The 22,066-nt window shown below is 35.1% G+C and overlaps 2 protein-coding genes across 2 annotated transcripts; both read left to right on the top strand.

Annotated features, from left to right (window-relative positions):
* Positions 1 to 5,904: 5,904 nt before the first annotated feature.
* On the top strand, positions 5,905 to 11,942 carry LOC115443192 (putative polyol transporter 2). Its single transcript, XM_030168503.2, has 8 exons — positions 5,905 to 6,043; positions 7,001 to 7,230; positions 7,570 to 7,893; positions 8,412 to 8,520; positions 9,672 to 9,767; positions 10,403 to 10,620; positions 11,026 to 11,208; positions 11,446 to 11,942. The coding sequence occupies exons 1-8, from the start codon at positions 6,004 to 6,006 to the stop codon at positions 11,689 to 11,691; spliced, it is 1,446 nt and encodes a 481-aa protein (XP_030024363.2). The 5' UTR covers positions 5,905 to 6,003; the 3' UTR covers positions 11,692 to 11,942.
* Positions 11,943 to 12,351: 409 nt separating this feature from the next.
* LOC115443190 (glycosylphosphatidylinositol anchor attachment 1 protein) lies at positions 12,352 to 21,847 on the top strand. Its single transcript, XM_030168501.2, has 11 exons — positions 12,352 to 12,789; positions 13,308 to 13,427; positions 14,448 to 14,607; positions 14,809 to 15,099; positions 15,768 to 15,882; positions 16,080 to 16,170; positions 17,263 to 17,506; positions 18,133 to 18,534; positions 18,852 to 19,137; positions 19,990 to 20,170; positions 21,276 to 21,847. Exons 1-11 carry the CDS (start codon positions 12,541 to 12,543, stop codon positions 21,375 to 21,377), a joined length of 2,241 nt encoding a protein of 746 aa, XP_030024361.2. The 5' UTR covers positions 12,352 to 12,540; the 3' UTR covers positions 21,378 to 21,847.
* The last annotated feature ends 219 nt before the right edge of the window (positions 21,848 to 22,066 follow it).

Genomic DNA, 22,066 nt, shown 5'->3' with positions numbered 1-22,066 from the left:
TGGTCAAACACGACGCGACGGATGGTAAATGAATGACGCGATGTCTGTCCGAGTTACGACAGTATTCCACCAAAATTCTATATTATTCACCAGGATAACATAAAATAAAGTAGTTTCTCGGGTACCGTTACTTGTTACTAGATGGCATTGTAGCGCTTCAACTTCTATACCGAGTACCGACTATGCTCGCTAGATCGACAAACTAGGAAGGAGAAAAACTTTTTATTAACCATAATCGAAATATATATTTTTTAAAGCATTAACGTGTAATTTTACACTCCAATTCAAAAAATAAATAAAAGAAATTTAATAGAAATACTATATTATAACAATCAAAGAGGCAAGGGCTGAAAATTAAAAGGCAAGTAAGTATAGTAGGAGGGGCCGGGACCACCTTTCCAAGCACATGTTGATCCGAGTTATGCCACTATTGCACCAAAAGGCGCTACCGGCTACCAGGCACACATAACGCAAGAGGAATATAAACGCCGTTTGTGAGAGACGACGTGACGACTACGTTGATACTTTTGCTTAGATATAATATAATAATGTCTGTTTCTTTATAGGTGAAGTAAATAGACTAATAAGTATATGTATTATGAAAAATAATATTCCAAAATATTTTCTTTTTATAAATTATATTTTATCTGCCATAGCTACGCCGTTAGATGGTGTTGAAATAACAAAATTGAATTTTTGTTATAATTACGTCTTAAACGTTTTCTTTTGTGACGACGATTTGGTGTTAGCCAAACTAAGATATTATGCTTTAATTTCTCTGCATACTAATTTTGCTTTATACAAACTAAAAACTGTATAATATTCATGAAATCCACTCTTTCCGCACATGTGTAAATACTAATGTATACTATTGACTACTAGATGGCGCTAATGTAAAAAGTAGTTTAAAGTAGTAGGTTGAATAAACTTTAAAAAAAAACAAGGAAAATTGAGAATAGTTTATCCAATAATTATTAATAAGTAATTGAAATTTAAAAATACAATACCGATGCTTGTAATAATATAATAAATGCAACTTTGCATTTTTAATTTCATATTATTAACGTCATAAAATAATTTCTAACACATGTAATACCTACCTATTGTTTTATAAATTGTTGGATAAATAATAATAAAACAAAATTTTAATTTTAAACCTAACACAAGTAATGCCATCTACTGAGTTGTATTGATACGACGGGGATAATGACAAAATAGGTTCTATATCTTATACCGCTGTTCGCTTGCCTAATTTTATTAAAATTGCGTAACTGAAATACTAAAATTATTAAAAAAAAACACTAAGACTGATCACTGTTGTTTACTGGGATATCTTATTTTATTAATGAGCTACATTATTGTAGCTGCTCGCTGGCAGCCCGTGACAAAAATAGGAAGAGGCAGAGGAGTCGTGTTGCTACAAAACAAATAGTCGAGTCGAGGCCAAGGAAGTTATAATAATATCCTCCTTGGTCGAGTCACGCCGCGCGCCTCATCGTCCGTCATTCATTCGGTAAATATTTGTGTCACTATTGCACCAAAAGACGCTAGCAGTTACTAGGATCACATAACACGATAAGAGTTGCGCGCCGTTTATAGGTGGTTACATATATTTTCGTAATTCTCCCTTATGATTGATTATCCCCCGCTTTTATTTCATGTTTGGATCCTTGAAAATTAAAAAAAATAAATCTATTTAATTCTAGCTAATATTTATGCGATGTGAACTTTTTGGGTGTTCACTGTTCAGTCCTACCAACGGACGGGCCGCGCCGCACTGCGCCGAAAAAACAGATATTTTACAAAGGTACACAATTAGACTTTTTATGAATTTCAAGTAGACAACTTTGAATTGCTATACTAGACACGTGTTTATAATATACATAATTCACATAATAGACAATTAATAAACTGGTCTTCGTTGTTGTTTTATATAAAAACCCATATAATAACAATATACAACTGATCCTACAACACCCAAAGTGAGGTGTTAAGTTTTGATTGGTTTTGTCTGCAGCTTCGCTCGCGTCACGCGTGAGCAACATACATACATACACACCATACGGCCATGCAAAACTAAAAACCCCTCCCTGCCTTATTCCGTATTTTAAATTATTAATTAATACAGCCAATGTCGCGTTCGGGCGCCATTCGACTTATGCCAGTATTTCAGTAAAAGGCGCTTCCGAGTACCAGGCTCACATAATATTATAGGAGATTTCCGCCTTTTTGCTTGGGAGCGGAGGGAAGAAAGTGCCATCGGTCAAAAACGCTGGTCATAAACGTAGCGCACGCAATAATAGTTTGTATAATAATTATGTATTGTACTTGGTACAATACATAATTATTATAATTTTATTTATTTATTCTCTCTAAGCATGTATTTTAAATGTGCGTTAAAAAGGAAATTTTAAATACGGCCGATCATTAAACATTCACACGAAATTAAAATAATTTAATTCAAGACAATGAAATATAAACATAATAATATTATTATATATAAAATACAATTAACTATACAACATATTTTTTATCTGCATAGACTTTTATCCCCGAAGAGGTCGGCAAAGGCGCAACTAGTACACCCACTTTTCGGCGTGTACACTGTCTATTCTGTCTGCCCCAAAAAATATATTGGTTAGATGAGCCATAAATTCTAGGATCCGGATTGTAACTGAGAAGAAAAACCAATAACATATAATTTTATGTTTATTTTAGTTAAAAATAAGGAACGCTCTGGAGGGCTCGCTCCCTCTGCTAGCGAACGCCATTTTGCCTTACGTCACTATTGCACCAAAGAGCTTTTCAGGTTACGCGGATTACATACAATAGCAGGAGGTTGGCGTGACCGTGAACCTTACTAGAATGTGTGCACTATGTTCGTCACTGTCGCACTCACCTTTTTGTCCCGTTCTCAATGTGTATGTATCGAGTGTGTACGTCTGATTGGCGTTGCGATATTTTCTATTGATATTTGATAGTGCTAGTAAAACATATTTTTAACCGACTTCAAAAAAGGAGGAGGTTCTCAATTGGACTTCTTTTTTACATACATAACATCACGCATTTTATCCCCGAAGGGGTATGCAGAGGCGCACTAGGGCACCCACTTTTCGCCAAGTATGTTCCGTCCCATGATGTGATAGGAGGCGAGCCTATCGCCATATCGGGCACAAATTCCAGACTCCGGGCTGATACTGAGCAGAAAAACCCAAATATCACTTTGCCCGACCCGGGATTCGAACCCAGGACCTCAGAGCGCTATTGTACCGGACATGCAATACAACTACGCCACCGAGGCAGTCAGTCGAGGACTTCTTTTTTTATGTTTGTATTTCATGTCTTTTTGACTGGGTGAATCGATTTTGATGATTTGATCGATTGATGAAAAAATATACACGCAGAATTAATTGTTTATGTATGTATGAACATACTGTCAGCTGTTAAAATGGATATTTTTATTTTTGTGTTAGAGTTATACGTAAAAGTACGTACAACATATTAGTAATTAAAATTAAATTAGTTCTTAACGTTATACAAAGGGCTTTCGACTCTTTCCTTTTCTTGTTAGTTATTCGTTAGATTTGGAGTTACGATCAAAAATTAAATCAATGCTACAATAGAAGAATGTAAGACTGAAAGAAAAGTTTGAAAGATAAAAATATAAAATACACGCATTGTGGTGACCTTTTCTTCGGAAGTTCTAAGTCAGTCAACATACTGGCCAAAACAAAAGATTGAAAAATTTCGAGTTGTGCCACTATTGCACAAAATGCGCTATAAGTTACTAGGGTCGCATAATACAAAAGATATAAATTGTACGGCAGGCGTCATAAGATGTAGATTAAAAGAAACAACATAATTTATTAATATAACAAAATAATGTATGATGGTATTATATTCCACTTTTGTAGGTCTACAGAAAACTCCGTAATGCTATGCCACATATAAGTTATAAATGGTCATATATAACGTGGTACATAATTGGAAAGCTAATTTAGACGGATTCGAATAAAATACATTACTTACTTCAAACATTTTATACGTTTTCACACCATACAAAATAGTGTCTTAGGAGCTCTCGTAAAATTAATGCTCAGATAAAAAAAAATACGCACTAAGGTATATACGCTCTGCTACCGGTGGTGTAAAGCCGGGGCGTGTCGCTAGTATTATTGGCCATATCAACACAAATTAACAGCGTGGCAGAGCGTACTAATTCATTAAGAAAATCATTGTTATTTAGACAGTCTGTGTGTACTGGGCAAATAAGTGTTAAAAGTAAAATTTCTGCAAATATTTGTGTAAAATGTTAGATGTATGCCAGAAATATAACGGATATTAAAAATAAATCTTACGTAAAAAAATACATTAGGCATGCAAGAGCAAACACAGAGCAAGATAAAAGTGTCAGTGTGTTCAAGCACCACCAGACCAACCACCCATCAAGCCCCCATATATTTATATAATATAATTTATATATTTTTTCCATACTTCGCCACTATTTCACTAACAGGCGTTTCTAACTACCAGGATAACATGTTATAAAAGGAAATATGTGCGCCATTAGAGTAGGAGTGAGGGAGTAGGACTGGTTTGTTTGTTTCATGGGCGAATTGAACTGCATAATCGCTATCCGCTTTGCTTATTGTATCACTTTTAAATCCGAAATTTATCCCAAGTACTAGGAATACATAAATTAATTGGTTGCAGCCATATTCAGTATAAAAAGCGTCTTATTCTGATAAGAAAAAATTAAGATAAATATTAATTAATTATTGAATTTAAACTAAAACAATGTTTCCACATAATATGAATTAGAAACTGATGTAAAATGTCATACATTAACAATAAAATTATAATATTAATATTTTATAAACAAAATAGTGTGCTTTAATTTTTCTAAGTACTATAAATACAAGTTTAATCTATGTATTATATCAGGAGGTATTGATAAAAAGTTGGTACTATTTACATACTAACAATCCTATAAAAATAATATTTGATGACAATAATCAAAACAACAAAATATTTAACTACATATTTTTTACAGTTAGATTTTTTTTTTCTTTGCTTTGAATGACGAGACGAGCTTGCCGTTCGCCTGATGGTAAGCGATACGACCGCCCGTGAACAGTAGAAACCCCATCCAACTCAATGAATTACAAAGTAGTACTTGTTTGGTATTCCACTGCATTTTATTTAGCTATGTAGTAGCAAGATGGGTTGACAATTTATATTATCAAAGCTGGAGTCGAAATGAAGTCCACATTCCAAATACGTTCAATGTGATCCTGCAGGCTGGGTGTAATGATTTTATTATGTAATAAATGGTGATGACTTTGTACTTGTTCCTAGCACATTCCAATGTTGAATTGAAAGTCATTACCATTGTGTGGATATGTAGAAGCATGTTATTAGCAAACTTATAACATACTTAATTTTAAGCTGTCCGAAATTTGTAAAATAAAAAAAAATCATAAGCTTCATTTAGATCGGCAATGTAAATAATATTTTATTAGATAAAAATTTTTAAAGCTTGACTAAAAAGCAGCCCAGCTATTGTAACAGAGTTATAAAGATATAGTTTTATACTAAGGGCGACTCCCGTCAATTCTGCAATTCATTATGAGTAAACCCGCATAGTATTACACTACTGAGAGTATATTTAATATATACGCTGAGCAAAACAACAGACAAATCTCAGCCCCAACCAAATGCGACCAGAGCATTACTAAGACGTCATAACCCCAGACATATATCATGATGACCGATTAATCACGCGGAAGAAAACCAGCAGAGAACACTGTTTACATATTTATACAATAAACGTAATGGAGCAAAATCTTTTATTTAATCGTTATGAAATTATTTATTTAACGTATCACAAAGGAGCGATGTATTTTATCACCAGTACAAATATGACAGTAAGCGTTACCTTTCACATAACGTTTTCAAATGTGGTGTTGTTTCGACGAGGTTGTGTTATAGTATTTAGACGAAATGGCGGCCGGCAGGAATCAATATCTGTGTTCTTTGATACGTGAGTACCTCTAACTGAATCCCTTTTACTTTCGTTTATGACGTATCAATTTGGAGTTGGTGTTTACGTATTTACGCATGTTTTACAGATATACTTTAGTTCTTACCGATGTTTTCCTGACGCTAATTTCTGAAGGATCTAGTCGAGATACCTTGTTAGATAATCTGACACAGTCCTTTATCTTAATAAGGTGTTTTAAATACTTCCAAGGTTCAATAACAATTACAATATACACGTTAACTTTCATTAACGGTGCCTAACAATCTTTAGTTGGCATCAATACGCAAAGCTGAAAGTAGTGTTTACTTCTAGTAAGGTAAAACTTCAGTTGGCTATAAAAATGTATATCTACTAATTATGCCAGCGTCTTTGTTTACTATAGACTCCGTTCCTGGGCAAAAAGTAGCCTATATCTCACAAGCAGAGGCGGCCTTTGGGGGAGGCGAACCGGGCAACCGCTCGGGTCCTCGGGCTTACAGAGGCTTCGCGCGGTGCCTCGCAGGACCTTTTTTTTACGTTCTTACCGACGAAACTGTTAAAACAGTTAACGCGTCGTTTAGGGCCGCCACTACTTATAAGGATAGGAAACTTTCATATTGAAGGAATTTTCGGACTCATTACAGTAGTTCTACATCTAAAACTCACGAAGGCTTTTATAATAATTTGTATTAAACAGGTTAAATATAATTTTTGATTAATTATTCAACTTTTTAATCCCAAACACAAATAATGTTCATACAACTTTTTAAGTCCGCCATTACAGAATATCTACTATATTATATTGAGTATTTTATACGAGTCAAAGACGCCCTACAAACGAAACTAAAAAGCGTAGCAAAGGCAATACAGCAAGAATCTGTGACCTTTTAATGTTTACATACAGATTTACGCACTGAAGGGCACAGAGAGCCACGAGCCGCTTAGTTACTTGGATTTTGTCTGTTTATTCTTTTCCAGTATCAATGCCAAGCTTCCTGGCATCTTTTGGGATAGTATGGCCGTCGTACGCTATAGAAATACTTGAAGGTGACCACACGCCGTTATCTCATAAGATCAGTAAGCAAGAGGCAAATTTTATAGGGTCCTTTCCGATGTTGGGATCTTTTATAGTAACACTCTTCATTGGATACGTATCGGATTGGATTGGCAGAAAGCATTCGCAGCTTTTGTGTGGTTTGTTCATATCTGTAAGTGTTACTAAAAGCTTTTTATCATTTTGAATCCATTATCAAGTTATACTATTCTGTAAGTATAGAGATCACTTCTGAATCCGCAGTAGTCAGTAGTATCTAATTTTCTTTGCACCAGTATTCTAAATTGATCGCTAATTGCTGTTTGAAAAGAAAAAATACAAACATATTTAGTGCCTAGTGCCTACATAGATGATCGATCGTATAATCAATGACCCTATTCTATTCAAATGTTTTAAAGAGTCTTCTATAATATCATAATACACGCCTTATACTACGCACGGAGCAGTACCAAGTTTGTAATATCCCATGACCTTAAAAGATCTTTTGTTACAGCTAGCATGGGCTATAATAGCAACTGCGAAGACCTCAACCCAACTCCTGATCGGTCGGTTCGTATTTGGATTTGGTTTCGGCATTCAGTTTGTGGTAGCTCTCATATACACGGGAGAGATGGCCCATCCATCAACCACTGGATCTGCTACTTCTATTCTTATGTTCGCGTTCAGTATTGGATCTCTCAGCTCGTACTTGGCCGGTTGGTTTTGCAGTTACGAGGCCATCTGCTATTTTAATCTCTCTTTGGGAGTTGTGTTTGTGGTAGCTATAAGTTTTATGAAGGAGACACCGGCGTTCCTCATAGGAAAGGGGAAGGATAAGGTATATTTTTGCACTCATTACAAGAAGCATTATTATTTTGTTAACTACTATTGTAGAATAATTAATTAGTGCGAAACTATCGTACTAGATGTCACCGATAAGTTAGATGGTAATAAAGTAATTAGTGAAAACAGAATAAAATTTTGTATGTAAAATTTAGGTTACTGTTATGTCTATGAAGGCTGCAGTTTTTTTAGTTTTATTTCGACACAAAATACAAACCAAGTTATACCATGATTCAAAATAGTAGGTAAATCCACAATTAGTCTGCCATCCCTCACTAGGACAGCGTGGCGTGGTGAAATTTCGGCCATGCCTGTCAGTAGAGGAAGCTCGTGTCGAGTAGTTGGACAGTATATAATACGGCCTACGGGTTGATAGATAATATATGAGACATAATATATACTTTATACAATCATAATTTAAATTTGTCCAAAACAATCTTGCTGCAGACCATATCTTACATTTGAAAATGTGTAATATGATTATATTAGTGATAACATATTAAAACATTGCAGGAAGCATTAAAATCGCTTAAATTTTATCGCGCTGCGTCCACAAACACCGAAGATATTTTGGAGGAGTACAATTATATAAAGAGCCAACGAACTGGCATTAAGGTTGAAAGTACGTATTTTCAATTTATTTCATAGACATGTAAATTTTTCACAAAGATAATAAGAGTAATAAATCATTGCTATATCACTGAATGCTGATAGTTGTCACTGAAACAGCATTTCACGTTATGACAAGATAGTTCAAAAATATTTTACGTCTATTGGCAAAAACATATTTCCTTATATTTTGATCTTTGCCGAATCTTTGATTATAAGAACATTTGAAAAGAGCAACATTAAAGTTTCTTCCCCGCTTTTCTGGTGAGAACTGATTTCCGAACTGGTGGTAGAGTTAATATTGACGGAATCTAAAGAATGTTTAACATTTTACACGTTCAAATAAATTATGTAATTTCTTTTAATTTCATTACGCATCGCAAATTAAAATTCTATTAATTTTTACTAAGTACTACAGGAATAAATAATCTAATAAAAATAACTATTAAAAAAATAAAATTGAAGCTCCTTTCAATAAGCCACGGGATGCGGTACTTAAATTCATTCTAAAAATGACCATTGATAAATTACGTTACCTTATTTATTGTAAGTACAGGCTACAGAATAGTACCTTCTACGGTTTAAGCCTTATTAATTATTATGCGGCAATAGGAAAATAAAATTTTTTTTTCAATAAATAATGAAAGCGGAGTCAAATTTTAATTATAAGGATATTATAAACTGTAGAAGGTAATTTTATTATTAAATTATGTATTGATTTCGGTCGACTCTTCCTTATCGATATAAAGTAATCGCGATCTGTTAAACGCAAGTACTATATAGAGTAATGACTCTTTCTTTTTGTAACGGACTCCTCATGTGCAAAAGAGATAGTAAAGCTCCACCCACTGCAAGCAAATCGTGTTGGGCGTGGCTTAATAAAATTTCCTCTTACAAAGTTATTGTTTTCTGGTAAATGCGAACGAATGTGAACCAAAGAAGGGAACTATCAAAAAACTATAAAAAACTGCGATAGAATCCGGAAAAATAGTTTAATTACAATGTCTAAACATTCGCGTAAACATAAGAAATCATTAAGGGAACTATCATCATCATCACAATCAGTGCGGTTTTTTGTGCTATATACCTACCTACCTATAAACAATATTTAAAAAAAATGTGATATAGTCGTATTTATAATAAAATTATTTATGTATTTTTCAGAATTGGAAAAATCACAAATATCAGCCGAAAATGAAAAGTTAAATCAAGAAGATCTCAATAAAGATGAAAAGGCGACAAGTGCTTGGAAAATACTTTGTGGGTTAATACTCAACTTAATAGTTAGGATAATATAATGGGCCGTTGCCGTTCCCCGATTTTTAAGTTTTAGTACACCCTTCTTAAAGCCCATGCAATCCTGGTGCTCGCTGTCAGAATTTGAATGACACATGCCACTTTCTACTTTGAAATGTCACCTGCCAATTGACGTTTTTATAATGCATTCTCAATTAGTTGGTAACTGTCCAGACACCCCTTCCTGAGAGCTGGACGGTAGAATATTGTTATATCCTGGGACCTAGTAACTTTTTAATAAGTATATTGCTTTCTTTCCACGAACTGGAAACTCTCCACAAGTTCGCGGAATTCGTTTAATCTATTGAATAAATTTGATTGTACCTCTTAATTATGTTTTCTTAGTACAAAATGAGACATTGTCGAAACGATGTTGCAACCGAACAATTTAAAGCGAGCGTTTTATCGCTATCGATATTCGACACTGTCAAGAGAAAATAGTTGGTTTAACATTCATGCAACTTTTAAGATCACGTCAGATTCAATGGGTTTACCTACTAATTGTTGTTAATTACTGTTTTATGATCGAAGTTAAAAATGTTATACAGCTTATCAGTTCTCATATTTTTAATTTTTTTTTATTACCATGTGCTTTCCAGTAACATCAAAACCCTTACAACGGGCGCTGGCATTCCTGACCGTGGTAATATCGCTGACAATATGCATGGGCATGGTGGCCGTACAAGCGTACGCAGGCCCGTTCTTCTCCATGGCCGTGCCGAATATGTCGCCGCACTTATGCTCCGTCGTACTCGCGATCGTACTCGCCGTCTCAAGTGGAGTCGCCGCTGCCATCACTGATATGTTTCGCAGACGGGTAAATAAAATGTACCTGTGATTGTTGATTGTTTATGTTACCCTGGTAGCGAAGAGCTCACGCGTCATCTGTTGCGCAGCTAATACAGGCTAGCCTCACTTATCCAATTTTGTTATCATGAAAAGGGATTGGTGATTTGAACACTTAACGTTCCATGCATAAAATTTCATGTATTTAGCATAACTAAACATATAAGGGGGTTTAGATACCTAATTAATTTGTCTATGAATAAAGTGTCCAAATAGTATTTTACTGAATAATATTATTTTAGACGTATTCACGTGACGCATTAGATATTATATCCTACTAGTTTTCGCTCTTGTCTATGCTATGAAATTCGGTTTGAGACAAATAGAAGTTTAGTAACAACAATACACATTCAGTTTAATTTTATATTTTTGGCAGAGCCTGTTGATCTCTTCGTTATGTCTGTCATCCTGTGCACTGGCGCTGCTCGGTAGCCAACTGCGATGGGCATGGGCGCCTAACTGGATGATGCCGATTCTAGTCGTCTTCTACTGCATCAGTTTCCAAATTGGAGCTAACAACATACCGCTGATCCAACCTGCCGAAATTTTTAGGCCAGAGGTAAGGTTTTATTACTAACATATTCTAAAATACACTTCAATACACTTCAATATATTTTCGTGACTCAATTGACCATTTCGTTAAAGCAAAACAGAACCTCTTAGTATGAAAGGTTACATTTTACAGAAGTAAACGGGATGTCAATCGTAAATGCTTAGGTTTAATTTGTTTTATTTTATTTATAATTTATTATCAATTTACTGTTACGACTAACGTAATTTCCTAATTTTATTTCAGATAAGGGGCCTGGGCACGCAGCTACTGGTTAGTTTTTCTTGCATTGCCAACTTCACAGTCTTGTTTCTGTACGGACCAGCTGTAAATAATCTGGGCCTTGATTGCACATTCTTTATGTTTTCTTTAATTGGGGTGTTCGTCACTATCATAGTATATTTCACGATGAGAGAAACTAAGGGTGTACCCCTTGACAGAGTACAGGAAATGTTTGAAAATGGATTTCTCTACCGGAAAATTGATAAATAATCAGTAACTGTACTGACAGTAAGTATTTAAGAAATAAATGAATCCTTAGTAGTTTGTATGTATTGTTTTTAAAACGATTTGTTCTGAACATTGTGATACTATGTTAGTATGTATTTATAATACTTTGTAAAGTTATTCTTGTTGTGCAATATTGTGTGTATATAATGTTTTATTGTTATTAAAGAAATTCTACATGTTTTATTCGTTACAATTTAATATTAGGTGAAATAAATTATTTGTATGAACATCAATTATTGTTTATAATTTATTTTTTACTTTATAAATTGGTAACCCAAAACAATGGACTAAAGATTGAAAAGATTAAACTCCAAATGGACTAAAGTTTGAAAAGTAAATCCAATCTTGGTGCAGGTTTTTCTAACACAATTTTTCTGTGATTATATGTATCTCCAATCCCACTATTATGTATATTATGTATGTATATTCTGTACTCAACCCTAACCATTGACCCTAACTCACAGTATGCGCCAGTTCAAATATTTTAAATCCTCAGTCCATTGTTGAGAAAAGAATTATAAGCTTATTCAATATCACACTTTATTGAAATAGTAGCGTAAATATTGTGTCCTTATCGCTCTAACCGAGTCAATAATAATGCTACGTTTTGTCACTATCTAACATTGGTGTTAACTGTCAAAACGCATACGTCAAGTCTCAAAAGTCATGTCGGCTGTCACATTGCTTTTATCAGTAGAACAGTAGAATATTGATAAAAACAAGAAAATAATTTTTAAACTACAAGTTATTTCATAGAATAATGAAATAAAAACGGAATTGTAACCTACTTTAACACTTTATAATCAATATTGCATGTATTTCGAGTAAAATATGGGTTTACTGTCGGACCCTGAGTATGGTTCTGTGAAATGGGTTAAGGTTTTGAGAAGAGTACACCGGCCGCTGTGCTTCCTATGCTATGTTGCTTCCCTGGTATGGTTTGTCATGTTGGGCAACAGGGAGTTCAACAATGAGACATATTTCTCAGAGAACGCGTTGCTTCCCGGCCTGGTTACTAACGAATTTAATGGGGAATATGCTGCTAAACAGTATTATAATGAGTTTTTGCAGGAATTAAAGGTAAGATTTGCAAGTAATATGACCATTTATAATATTGATGACCTACATTTTCTAAAATATTTCTTGGTCTGCTTTTAGTTAAGAGTTTTATAATTATTAAATGTTATTTATAAAATCACAAATGCACTTAAGTAAAGCCTAAGTATATCTGGTAACAAATTTGTCAAATAACAAAAAAAGGCATTTCTTTGTTCTTTAGTAAAGTTATCTTATACTTTATGTAAACAAAATAAAATATTTCAATGGATTTACTTGTTGGAAAATGATTACTCCAAATAAACTGATTAAATAGGTACTTTTAACAACACCCAATAAATGTCAGCAGTGTAAGGGTGCATAATATCTTAAGTCCCCAATCACAAACCCTGCCTACATATGGCACACTCTGCTGAAAAACTGATGCTTTGGTGTCTGTCTGAATGTATAACTACTTCGCAACCCCTTACTGCGGTCAGTAATGTGTCAAACATTATGATCGACATGAACTTAACAAAGGGACAATTAAAATAACTTTCCAGGATAAATATGAAGATACAGATGAGATCCCGGTGCCATGGCTCGTTGGGAAGATGTCCCAGCTGCACCTAGAGGTGTACACACATAACTTCACACTAGACTATCCTTTGGGAGAGGGTCAGGTATGACATTAATATCAAAGGTGATCATATCTATATGAAATTTATTGAACTTTTCCGTAGAGAAATATAGTTTTGATTTTAATTAAAAATATTCAAATTGATTAAGTCGATTTTGGGTCAAAGCTATTAATTTTAACTTTAATATCTACCCACTCAACCTTGTCAAAATAATCAATGAAACGGTGTGGCCAATATTTAAAGAAGAAAAAATACATGACAAACTACTGGCTGTATAAAAATATTATATAATAGTGTGAATTGAAATGAATGGTATAACCCTATGATCACGAAGGCCGCAGTCTTTTAAACATTGGGAGTAAATTATAATATAAAAAACGACGTTAACGTCGTCTTGAGATACAAGCTAAGCTTAGTTCAAGACTCGCTGTATAGTGATGTCAATATTACTTACCTTTTGATAATAAACGTTTATTATTATTATTATAATTATTACATCAATGCTTAACATTTGCATAAACATAAGGGATCATAAGTAAAATAAAAATTATCCCAGGGGAATGAAACCCACAACAAACAATGCAAAAAATCTGGTAAAGTCAAATATGTATCCATATTTCATTATGGTATATTTATCACTTAGATATGATGACTTTCCAAGTGTCCGTTGTCAGATTTGATGGTCGGTTCTATCTAAGCCAAATTGTTCTTTTGTAATAGAAATATTTGTGGTTAAAGTAACATGCATTTCACCAAGCTTATATCTCTATTAATCACAAATCAGTTACCTCATCATCATCATCAAAGTTACACAAATGTTAAATACTCAGCATGTATTCATAAATGAAACCTTATATGTGGAATGACGGATATTTTCGCCAAAAATCTTTGTTTTAGTTATCTGTTTTTTATTACATTATAGTTTATTGCAAATATGGTGTATATTTATATATTTTTACAGTTTAAAGTTTATAGATTTTGAAATTTATCTAAATACACTATACAGAAACGGTTTCCTATATTGTTGATGTCACTATCGTAATAGCATATGTCATTTTGCAGGTGTACAAAGGGACGAACGTGTATGGCATCCTGCGAGCGGCGCGCACGTCGTCGCTGGAGGCGCTGGTGGTGACCGCGCCGTACCGCCCGCCATTCTCGCACCAGAAGGGAACCACAGCCGGCATCGCGCTCATGCTTGCCTTTGCGCAGTTTGCTAAACGTAAGATATTAAATAAGCGGCACAAGTCGTGAGCGTAGATGATTTTTTTTAGCGCTTTGAATGACGAGACGAGCTTGCCGTTCGCCTGATGGTAAGCGATAGGACCGCCCGTAAACAGTATAACACCACACAACCTTGAATTATAAAACATTGTTTGCATTTTTTTTTTGCTTATTATAAATAACTTTTTATAAATTCCAGCGCAAAAGTATTGGGCAAAAGACATAATATTCCTAATCACGGAGCACGAACAACTAGGAATGCAGGCATGGCTAGAAGCTTACCATGGCTTGCATAGCGATACGGAAACATTCCAAACAAGTCTCGGCAGTTTCTGGAAGCCTGGTACCTCTGGCTTGAACTTTGAGAAGTTTATACCTGGATTTAACTTCGGTGCGACGCATAAGAAGTGTTTAAATCCTGGAACACTGAAGGGAAGGTCTGGATCTATACAAGCGGCTATTAATTTGGAGTTGCATACACCTCAAATAAGTGAGTATTACAATTATCTATCTCACTAATATTATACGAAAGTTTGTCAAAATGTTTATTTGTTAGAAGCAAATGGCTAAACAATTGAACAGATTTGGATGAAAATTGACTTAAGGATAAAACCATGTCATGAATAACATATAGGCTTTTTTTATTCCGGAAAATTGCGTCATGGAATATTATGAAATTTTGAATTAGATAATTAATATAGATGGCGTTGGTGTTGTATGGGTGGCGATTTGAATCGGCTATGTTCTATCCCGAGAAAATATATAGCGGGACTTTTATCCCGGAAGACTCGGTCACGCAGGCGATGCCGCGAGCAAAAGATTAAGGTTTCACTTCCTAGCAAATATTTGTCAAGATATATGAGGCAATTTTAAAGAGTACATATAGAATTTCACAGCAACCAAGTCAAATACAACTCCCACATCGTCTGCCTTACCTTAGCCAACATATTTTATATTTATTATTATTATTTTGTAACTAAATAACATGTACGTGTCACCTAATTTGAATAAGTTGTATACACTTCTATTTGGATTCTGACTAGCCATTAGTTCCACTGTAATGTAATTTAGATAATTATTGTCAGTAATCTGTTTAGTGTATCTTTATAAATAAATAAATAAATTATTATGTTCCATTTAATTTTATTATTTTTACAGAATACATTGAGGTGAAAGTGGAAGGTCTGAACGGACAGTTACCCAACTTGGATCTGGTGAATTTGGTGCATAAGTTATGCGTTAAATCTGGTATCCATCACTCGTACAAGAACAGGTGACAAACATAAACTAAAATAAAAATCATTTTACATTTTGTTATAAACATATTCATATAAGAAACAATTTAAACTAAATAAATTCATTGTAAAATAACCTTATTGTTAATCATAAATTATTTTGCCATTATGAACTTACATACATTTTGCGATCAACAAACATAATTTACTTATTTTTTTTCTGGTGCTTTGTCAGCTATTCGTGGATTCGAACTCGCGACAAGATGGAGGAGTGGACCAACAACCTGTGGACCATGCTGGGCATGGTGTCTACACAACTTGACGGGGTGAGCTGCAGTATTTATTACCCTAGCTTAGTGGTATATACCAGAGTGCTATTTAATATAGTACTGGATTTTGTTCGCGGCTGTGACCAGGTAAAAAAGATTTTCCGGGATAAAAATCCAGCTATATATTTTCCCGGGGTTTCTAACAATCTCCATAATAAATTTCACCGAAATCTGTTTAGTGGTTTAGCTATGAAGGCGTAACAGAGAATGACAATTTGGTTTATTAATTTCATATTTATAATATACTAGCTTTTGCACGCGGCTTCGTCTGCGTAAGAGTTTTCTGAGATAAGAACTACCCTTTGTGCTTCCCAAGGTCATAAGCTATTTTCATATTTAATTTCATCGAGATCCGTTCGGTAGTATAGTATCGATATCAGCAATGAACACTGCGCCATCTTGATAATGTCAACTTTACGGTTATACACTTTTAAGGAGGCATTTTAAGTTGATATAGTTTGTTGGAAAAGTCGCAATAGGTCGCTGGATGCAGACCGTTTCCAAAAGCTCGATCAGGAAATCTTTGGAGGCTCATGTTCAGCAGTGGATATCCTGTGGCTGATGATGATAGTAGTCTATTAGAATTGGCCATGTGACAATCAAGGACAGTGTGGTGGTATTATCCGCACAAAACATCAGTGTTATAAACTAAAATTTTAATTAACAAAATAAACTTAAAACTAATAATTTTACTATTAAAACTTAAATACTATTCTAAAACTAATATTAAATTCATAAACATAAAATATAAAACACTACTCTCATTAAAAGAAAAATTGTAAAATAAAATTTCAATGTACAAACGGTACAACGTGGCGTATAGATAGCGATCAGCTAACAATGCCATACGTCACATAAAGTTTTATCTCTTTCTTTCTTGTAGTGCGTGTTTCTTCTACTCTTGTGTGTATTGTACTTTTACTCTATGTTAATAAACTCTTTACGTGTGGACTTTACTTATATTACTTCTACCCACTACACTCGAGTCTGACACTACCCACAGACAGGACTTATATAACAAAACCAGTTGAGAATTTTTATATTGAAAATGTTCACAAACTTTTGCATAAATAAGTGCTATATTTTCAGGTGCCAAACGGCAACCACGGCCTGTTCCATCGGTTCGGAATCGAAGCCGTGACCCTGGAGGGCCGCGACGCGTCCGACCCGGCCGGCGCGCCGCCCAAAGTGAACGCTCTCAACACGGCCAACTTCTATCGCCTCGGGGCCGCGCTTGAGAGCATACTGCGATCTCTCAACAACCTACTTGAGAGGTTCCATCAGAGTTACTTCTTTTATTTGCTCGCGGCAACAAATAGGTTTATTTCTATAGGTAAGATGTGTACAAAAATAGTTTTTATTATTTATTTATAATAATATCAGCCTTGTATTATAATACTGTTCCATTGCTGGGCACATGCCTCCTCTACTACTAAGAGGGATTAAGCTTTAATCAACCATGTTGGCCTAGTGCAGATTGGTAGACTTCACACACCCTCAAAATTTTTGTAGAGAATTTCTTAGGTATGCAGGTTTCCTCACGATGTTTTCCTTCACCGTTAAAGTAAGCGATAATTAACAAAGAATACACACATAACTAGAAAAGTCAGAGGTGTGTGTCATTGGGTTTTGAACCTGCGGACATTTTATTTATTTTATTTATGTATTTAGTGCCTAGTGCCTACTTAAGATGTTTATGTGAGTGCTAGTATATACCGGCTTAATACAAATGTCGCATTGTCACCTATGCCTATAATAATAAATAGTAATCAAATGAGAACAATTAACACTAGGTGTATACTGTATATTAATAGTTAAGTGGCTGATTAAATATTTCAAGCAAGCCAATGGCCATAAATAGTTATACATTGAATAAACCTTGTGATTAGTTAGTATAGTAAAAAGAAACCATAATAATTTATTGATTATTAAATTACTTGTAATTGTTTTTTATTCTAGGTCAATACATGCCCAGTTTATGTCTGCTTTGTGTAGCGATGTTATTGCGCGCTTTGTCCTTATGGGTCAGCATACAGCAAGATGTATGGGAAGAGGACAAACAGACAGACAGACAAGACAAGAAAACAAAGGAAAAACCCAGTGATTCCGACACAGAAGTACCAGGGGATGATGAAACTAAACAACTTGTTGATAAAAAAAGGAAAGAGACCAAAGACAAACACAGCGATTCTGAAAGTGAACTACCAGGAGATGTGAAGCCTAAGGAGGTTGTTAAAGATGTGAAAAGAAAAAAGAAGGAAGAGGCCAATTTCAGTGTAGTCAGTATTGGCGCGAATTATTTGTTGGTGCATTTGATTGGTTACGCCGTTATGAACTCGCCAATTCTTTTCACTTATATCGGTAAGTCTATGCCATCCAATTCTTTTTTTTTCTACTACCTCACTTATTTTACAAACAAATTCAATAAAGAACTGTCTTTATCTCTAATCTTTATCTCTTTATCTAAATTGATTAATTGATCAAGCGTGGCACTGGCCACAATTGATCAATTAATGAATTTAAACTATAACTTAAATTGTGACGTCATTGCCATTACGGAGGGGGTGTACGAAAGAGACAGCAACATTTACTTTTATATCCTATAAATATTTTTTATAGAAAAAAATAATATAATAATTACAACCTTTATTACCTTTTTATTATTTTTCATGTTTCAGGTGCAAAATACTTCAGCCAGCCGTCAGAAGTATCTGTCTACTTTGGTCTACTAGCAGTTTCGATACTACTTATTTTAATTACTCCCTTTTTCCCGCGCATCCTGCGCAAGGGTCCCATAACATACGAGGAGATGTGTCTTGTGAACATTCTTCTACTCATCGAAATGGCGACACTGTGTCTCACTGTGGGAATGCACAACTTCCCCCTAGGGTTGGCGATTGCGGTTCTTTACACTCCTGTTGCCCTGGTAGTTGAAGTGGTTACTAAGCAAGGAGGGAGAAAAAGGTAGTTTTTTTATTATATAGTGAAGTCTGCAATAAGTGCTAAGCAGTAATTTGTAGCTTAAGTAAATTGTTAATACATACATTACTGTATCTCCGAAGGGGTAGGCAGAGGTGCAAATATTGCATCCAGTTTTCGCTTATATGTTTTCTTCCCATGGTAAGATAGGGGGCTTATTGCCAAATCGGGAACAAATTTCAGACTACGGGCTGAAAGAACAACAAAACACAATATCACTGCCCGACCCGGGATTAGAACCCGGGATCTTAGAGTGTTGTACCGCGCGCAATATAAGTACGCCACTGAGGTACACTATTATCGTTACAATGTACTTTATAATCTTTGTTATCCGAGGCATTTTCGTTTTTATGTAATGGTGTAAAAGAAATACAGCCTATACAACGTCTGAAAATTTTAATCCTGCGAAAATAATGCGTTTTACAATCGCAAATCTCTCGTGAAACCATAAAAACGATAACAATTTAATTATCCATGTAAGATGCTCATTAAAATACCATTCACATTTTTGCATAGTAAAATCACCGCGACATGCACGTCGTGAGGCACCCGTGAACCGGTTTTATATTGTGTGTCACCGGTGACTCACGTCAAACTTGAATGTTTGTATCTGCCTGAGTAGCGACCTCTGTAAACAGAGCGTTAAACACGCCATAATGCCAATATGTTCCGTTCCTGTATCAGCCTGGCGTAATTGTAGACCGGCGAGGGATAATCAACTCTCGTCAGTCGAAACCATCTAAATGTCAATCCATCAAGTATAATGGAATTACATTGCCGTGTCTGTATATAATACACATGGATCACCGGTGACTCATAACACTCTTCCACCCACAGCTCGATCCTCGTGGCGCTGAAGTGTCTCCTGTGCCTCACGGCGCAGCCCATGTTCACGCTGACGTTTGCCATGGTGCTGTATAGTCGCGTGCTGTTCCCAGAGGAGGGGTTGATGGCCATGATGGGGAGGGGACGCGACGCCGCCATGCAGGCCACTATGTTCTCTGTGGCGGACTCTTTGGTGAGTGTAGATTGATAGAAACAGCGGATGTGGTAGAGTAAAAAAATCCTTCAAAATTTATGAACTTGCACAGAAATCGTGTTAGTGTGTGAGAGTCCGCCTGGATAGGTACCACCGCAATGTCTATTTCCGCCGACAAGCAGTAGTGTGTAGTCACTGTTGTGTTCTGAAGAACACTAGCCAGTGTAACTACTGGACATAATGAGTCTTAACATCTCCCGTCTCAGCATGGCGAGCGCAGTGGAATACCAAACAATATTTTGTAATTCAAGGTGTTGAATGATGTTTCTAAGTTGTTTATTGGCGGTCGTATCGCTTACCATCAGGCGAACGTCAAGCTCGTCTCGTCATTCAAAGCAATAAAAAAAAAACCACTATGACATAAACAATCAGCTAGCTAAATTGATACATATAAAATCTTCAACAAAGTTGTCTCAGTTAATGTTGAACTGAACCTTACGTTCATTGGAATAGTGGTGGTATTAGTATAAAAGCTTATTACTAATGGTTTTACGAGGTAAATGACAACCATTTTAATAGAAGCCTTATAAATATCTTGTTTTTTCGGAAAACAATTGTGTTTTAGCGTAAGATTGTTGGTTATAATTTTATCAGGTAAACAGTATGACTGCGCGAAGATAATCGTCAAGTTTTTAGTAGTGCAAATATACCAGCACGTTCTTAGATAAACAAACTATGGCCTTGATTGACTAATGACGATTGATTTTGAAAAGAATTGTAGAATAGATGTTGGAATTTGTACATTATTTTATAAGTAACCGTTCATAACACAAAAAAAACGAAAACAGCATCAAAATTGGTTTTATAATGAAGTGAAAAGGTTGAAGTAAAAATGGATGTGTAGGGACATCTCTCTATCTCTTTCCTACGCGCGCATCATTAGAACTATTTACAATCGGTGACGTCACCTTTGTCTATACGCATTTCATTTCTGTTTGTTGACAGTTACCACTTCTAAATGTTTTAGACCTTTGTAACTTATTTTTGAGGGTATATTGATAATTCTTTCAGCACTATGATTTGATTTTCAGAATTTTTGAATAAAAGGAATAGAAAATATAACCCTAATCCAATATTGTTACAGATCTACGGTAACTGGCTGTTCAATATGACGTCATCGGTTCTGCTGCCCGCATGGATCATATTCTGGCAGATTTTGTGCAATAAAGTGGACGCTATGGCGTAGAAAATAAATACCTTTCATCGGAATATTTGTGGATGCTACACAACCTATATCCATCTCTGTCGCACTTGCCGGCGAACGTGGTTATCTCACGTGCCATAATATATATCCGATGAGTTACCCCCTTATTCATAGACGTTATTTATTTAAGGACGGAGCATTGCTGTGATAACAAGTCTGTTTCTCAGCTTTGTTTATCTGACAGCCAACTAGATTAGTTGTATCTCAATATTAGCCAATCACAACGGCCCTATGTCTACGCACTGCGAAGGCTGCCATGCCGTCAGCACTGAGAAACAGACTTGTTATCACAGCAATGCTCTGCCCTTAGATAAATAACGTCTATGAATAAGGGGGGTTAGTGTTTATGCTCTCCTAGTATTATTATTTAATACAAATGAGATTTTTCACAATAAATGAGATTTATTTCATAGTTGTCATTCCAAAGACTGGATAATAAAGTACCATAAAGACTCCTGTTTATTTTTTACCCAAAAATTAGCCTTATGGCCTCAATATAATTCAAAAGTACTAGAAGAGATAATTTAAGTAAATATACTATACAAAGATATACCCCACACCATTATGATAGGAGTAACAATGATTTACTTTGGAAAAGATAAATTATATAATATCGCCTACTTAAGGGCATGACTGGCAGAATATATTTTTAAAAGGGAGGTTATACTATA

Source organism: Manduca sexta, chromosome 4 (genome assembly GCF_014839805.1).
Source record: "Manduca sexta isolate Smith_Timp_Sample1 chromosome 4, JHU_Msex_v1.0, whole genome shotgun sequence".
NCBI lineage: Eukaryota > Metazoa > Arthropoda > Insecta > Lepidoptera > Sphingidae > Manduca > Manduca sexta.
Note: the sequence above shows the minus strand (reverse complement) of the source record. Positions and strands in the feature narration are given on the sequence as shown.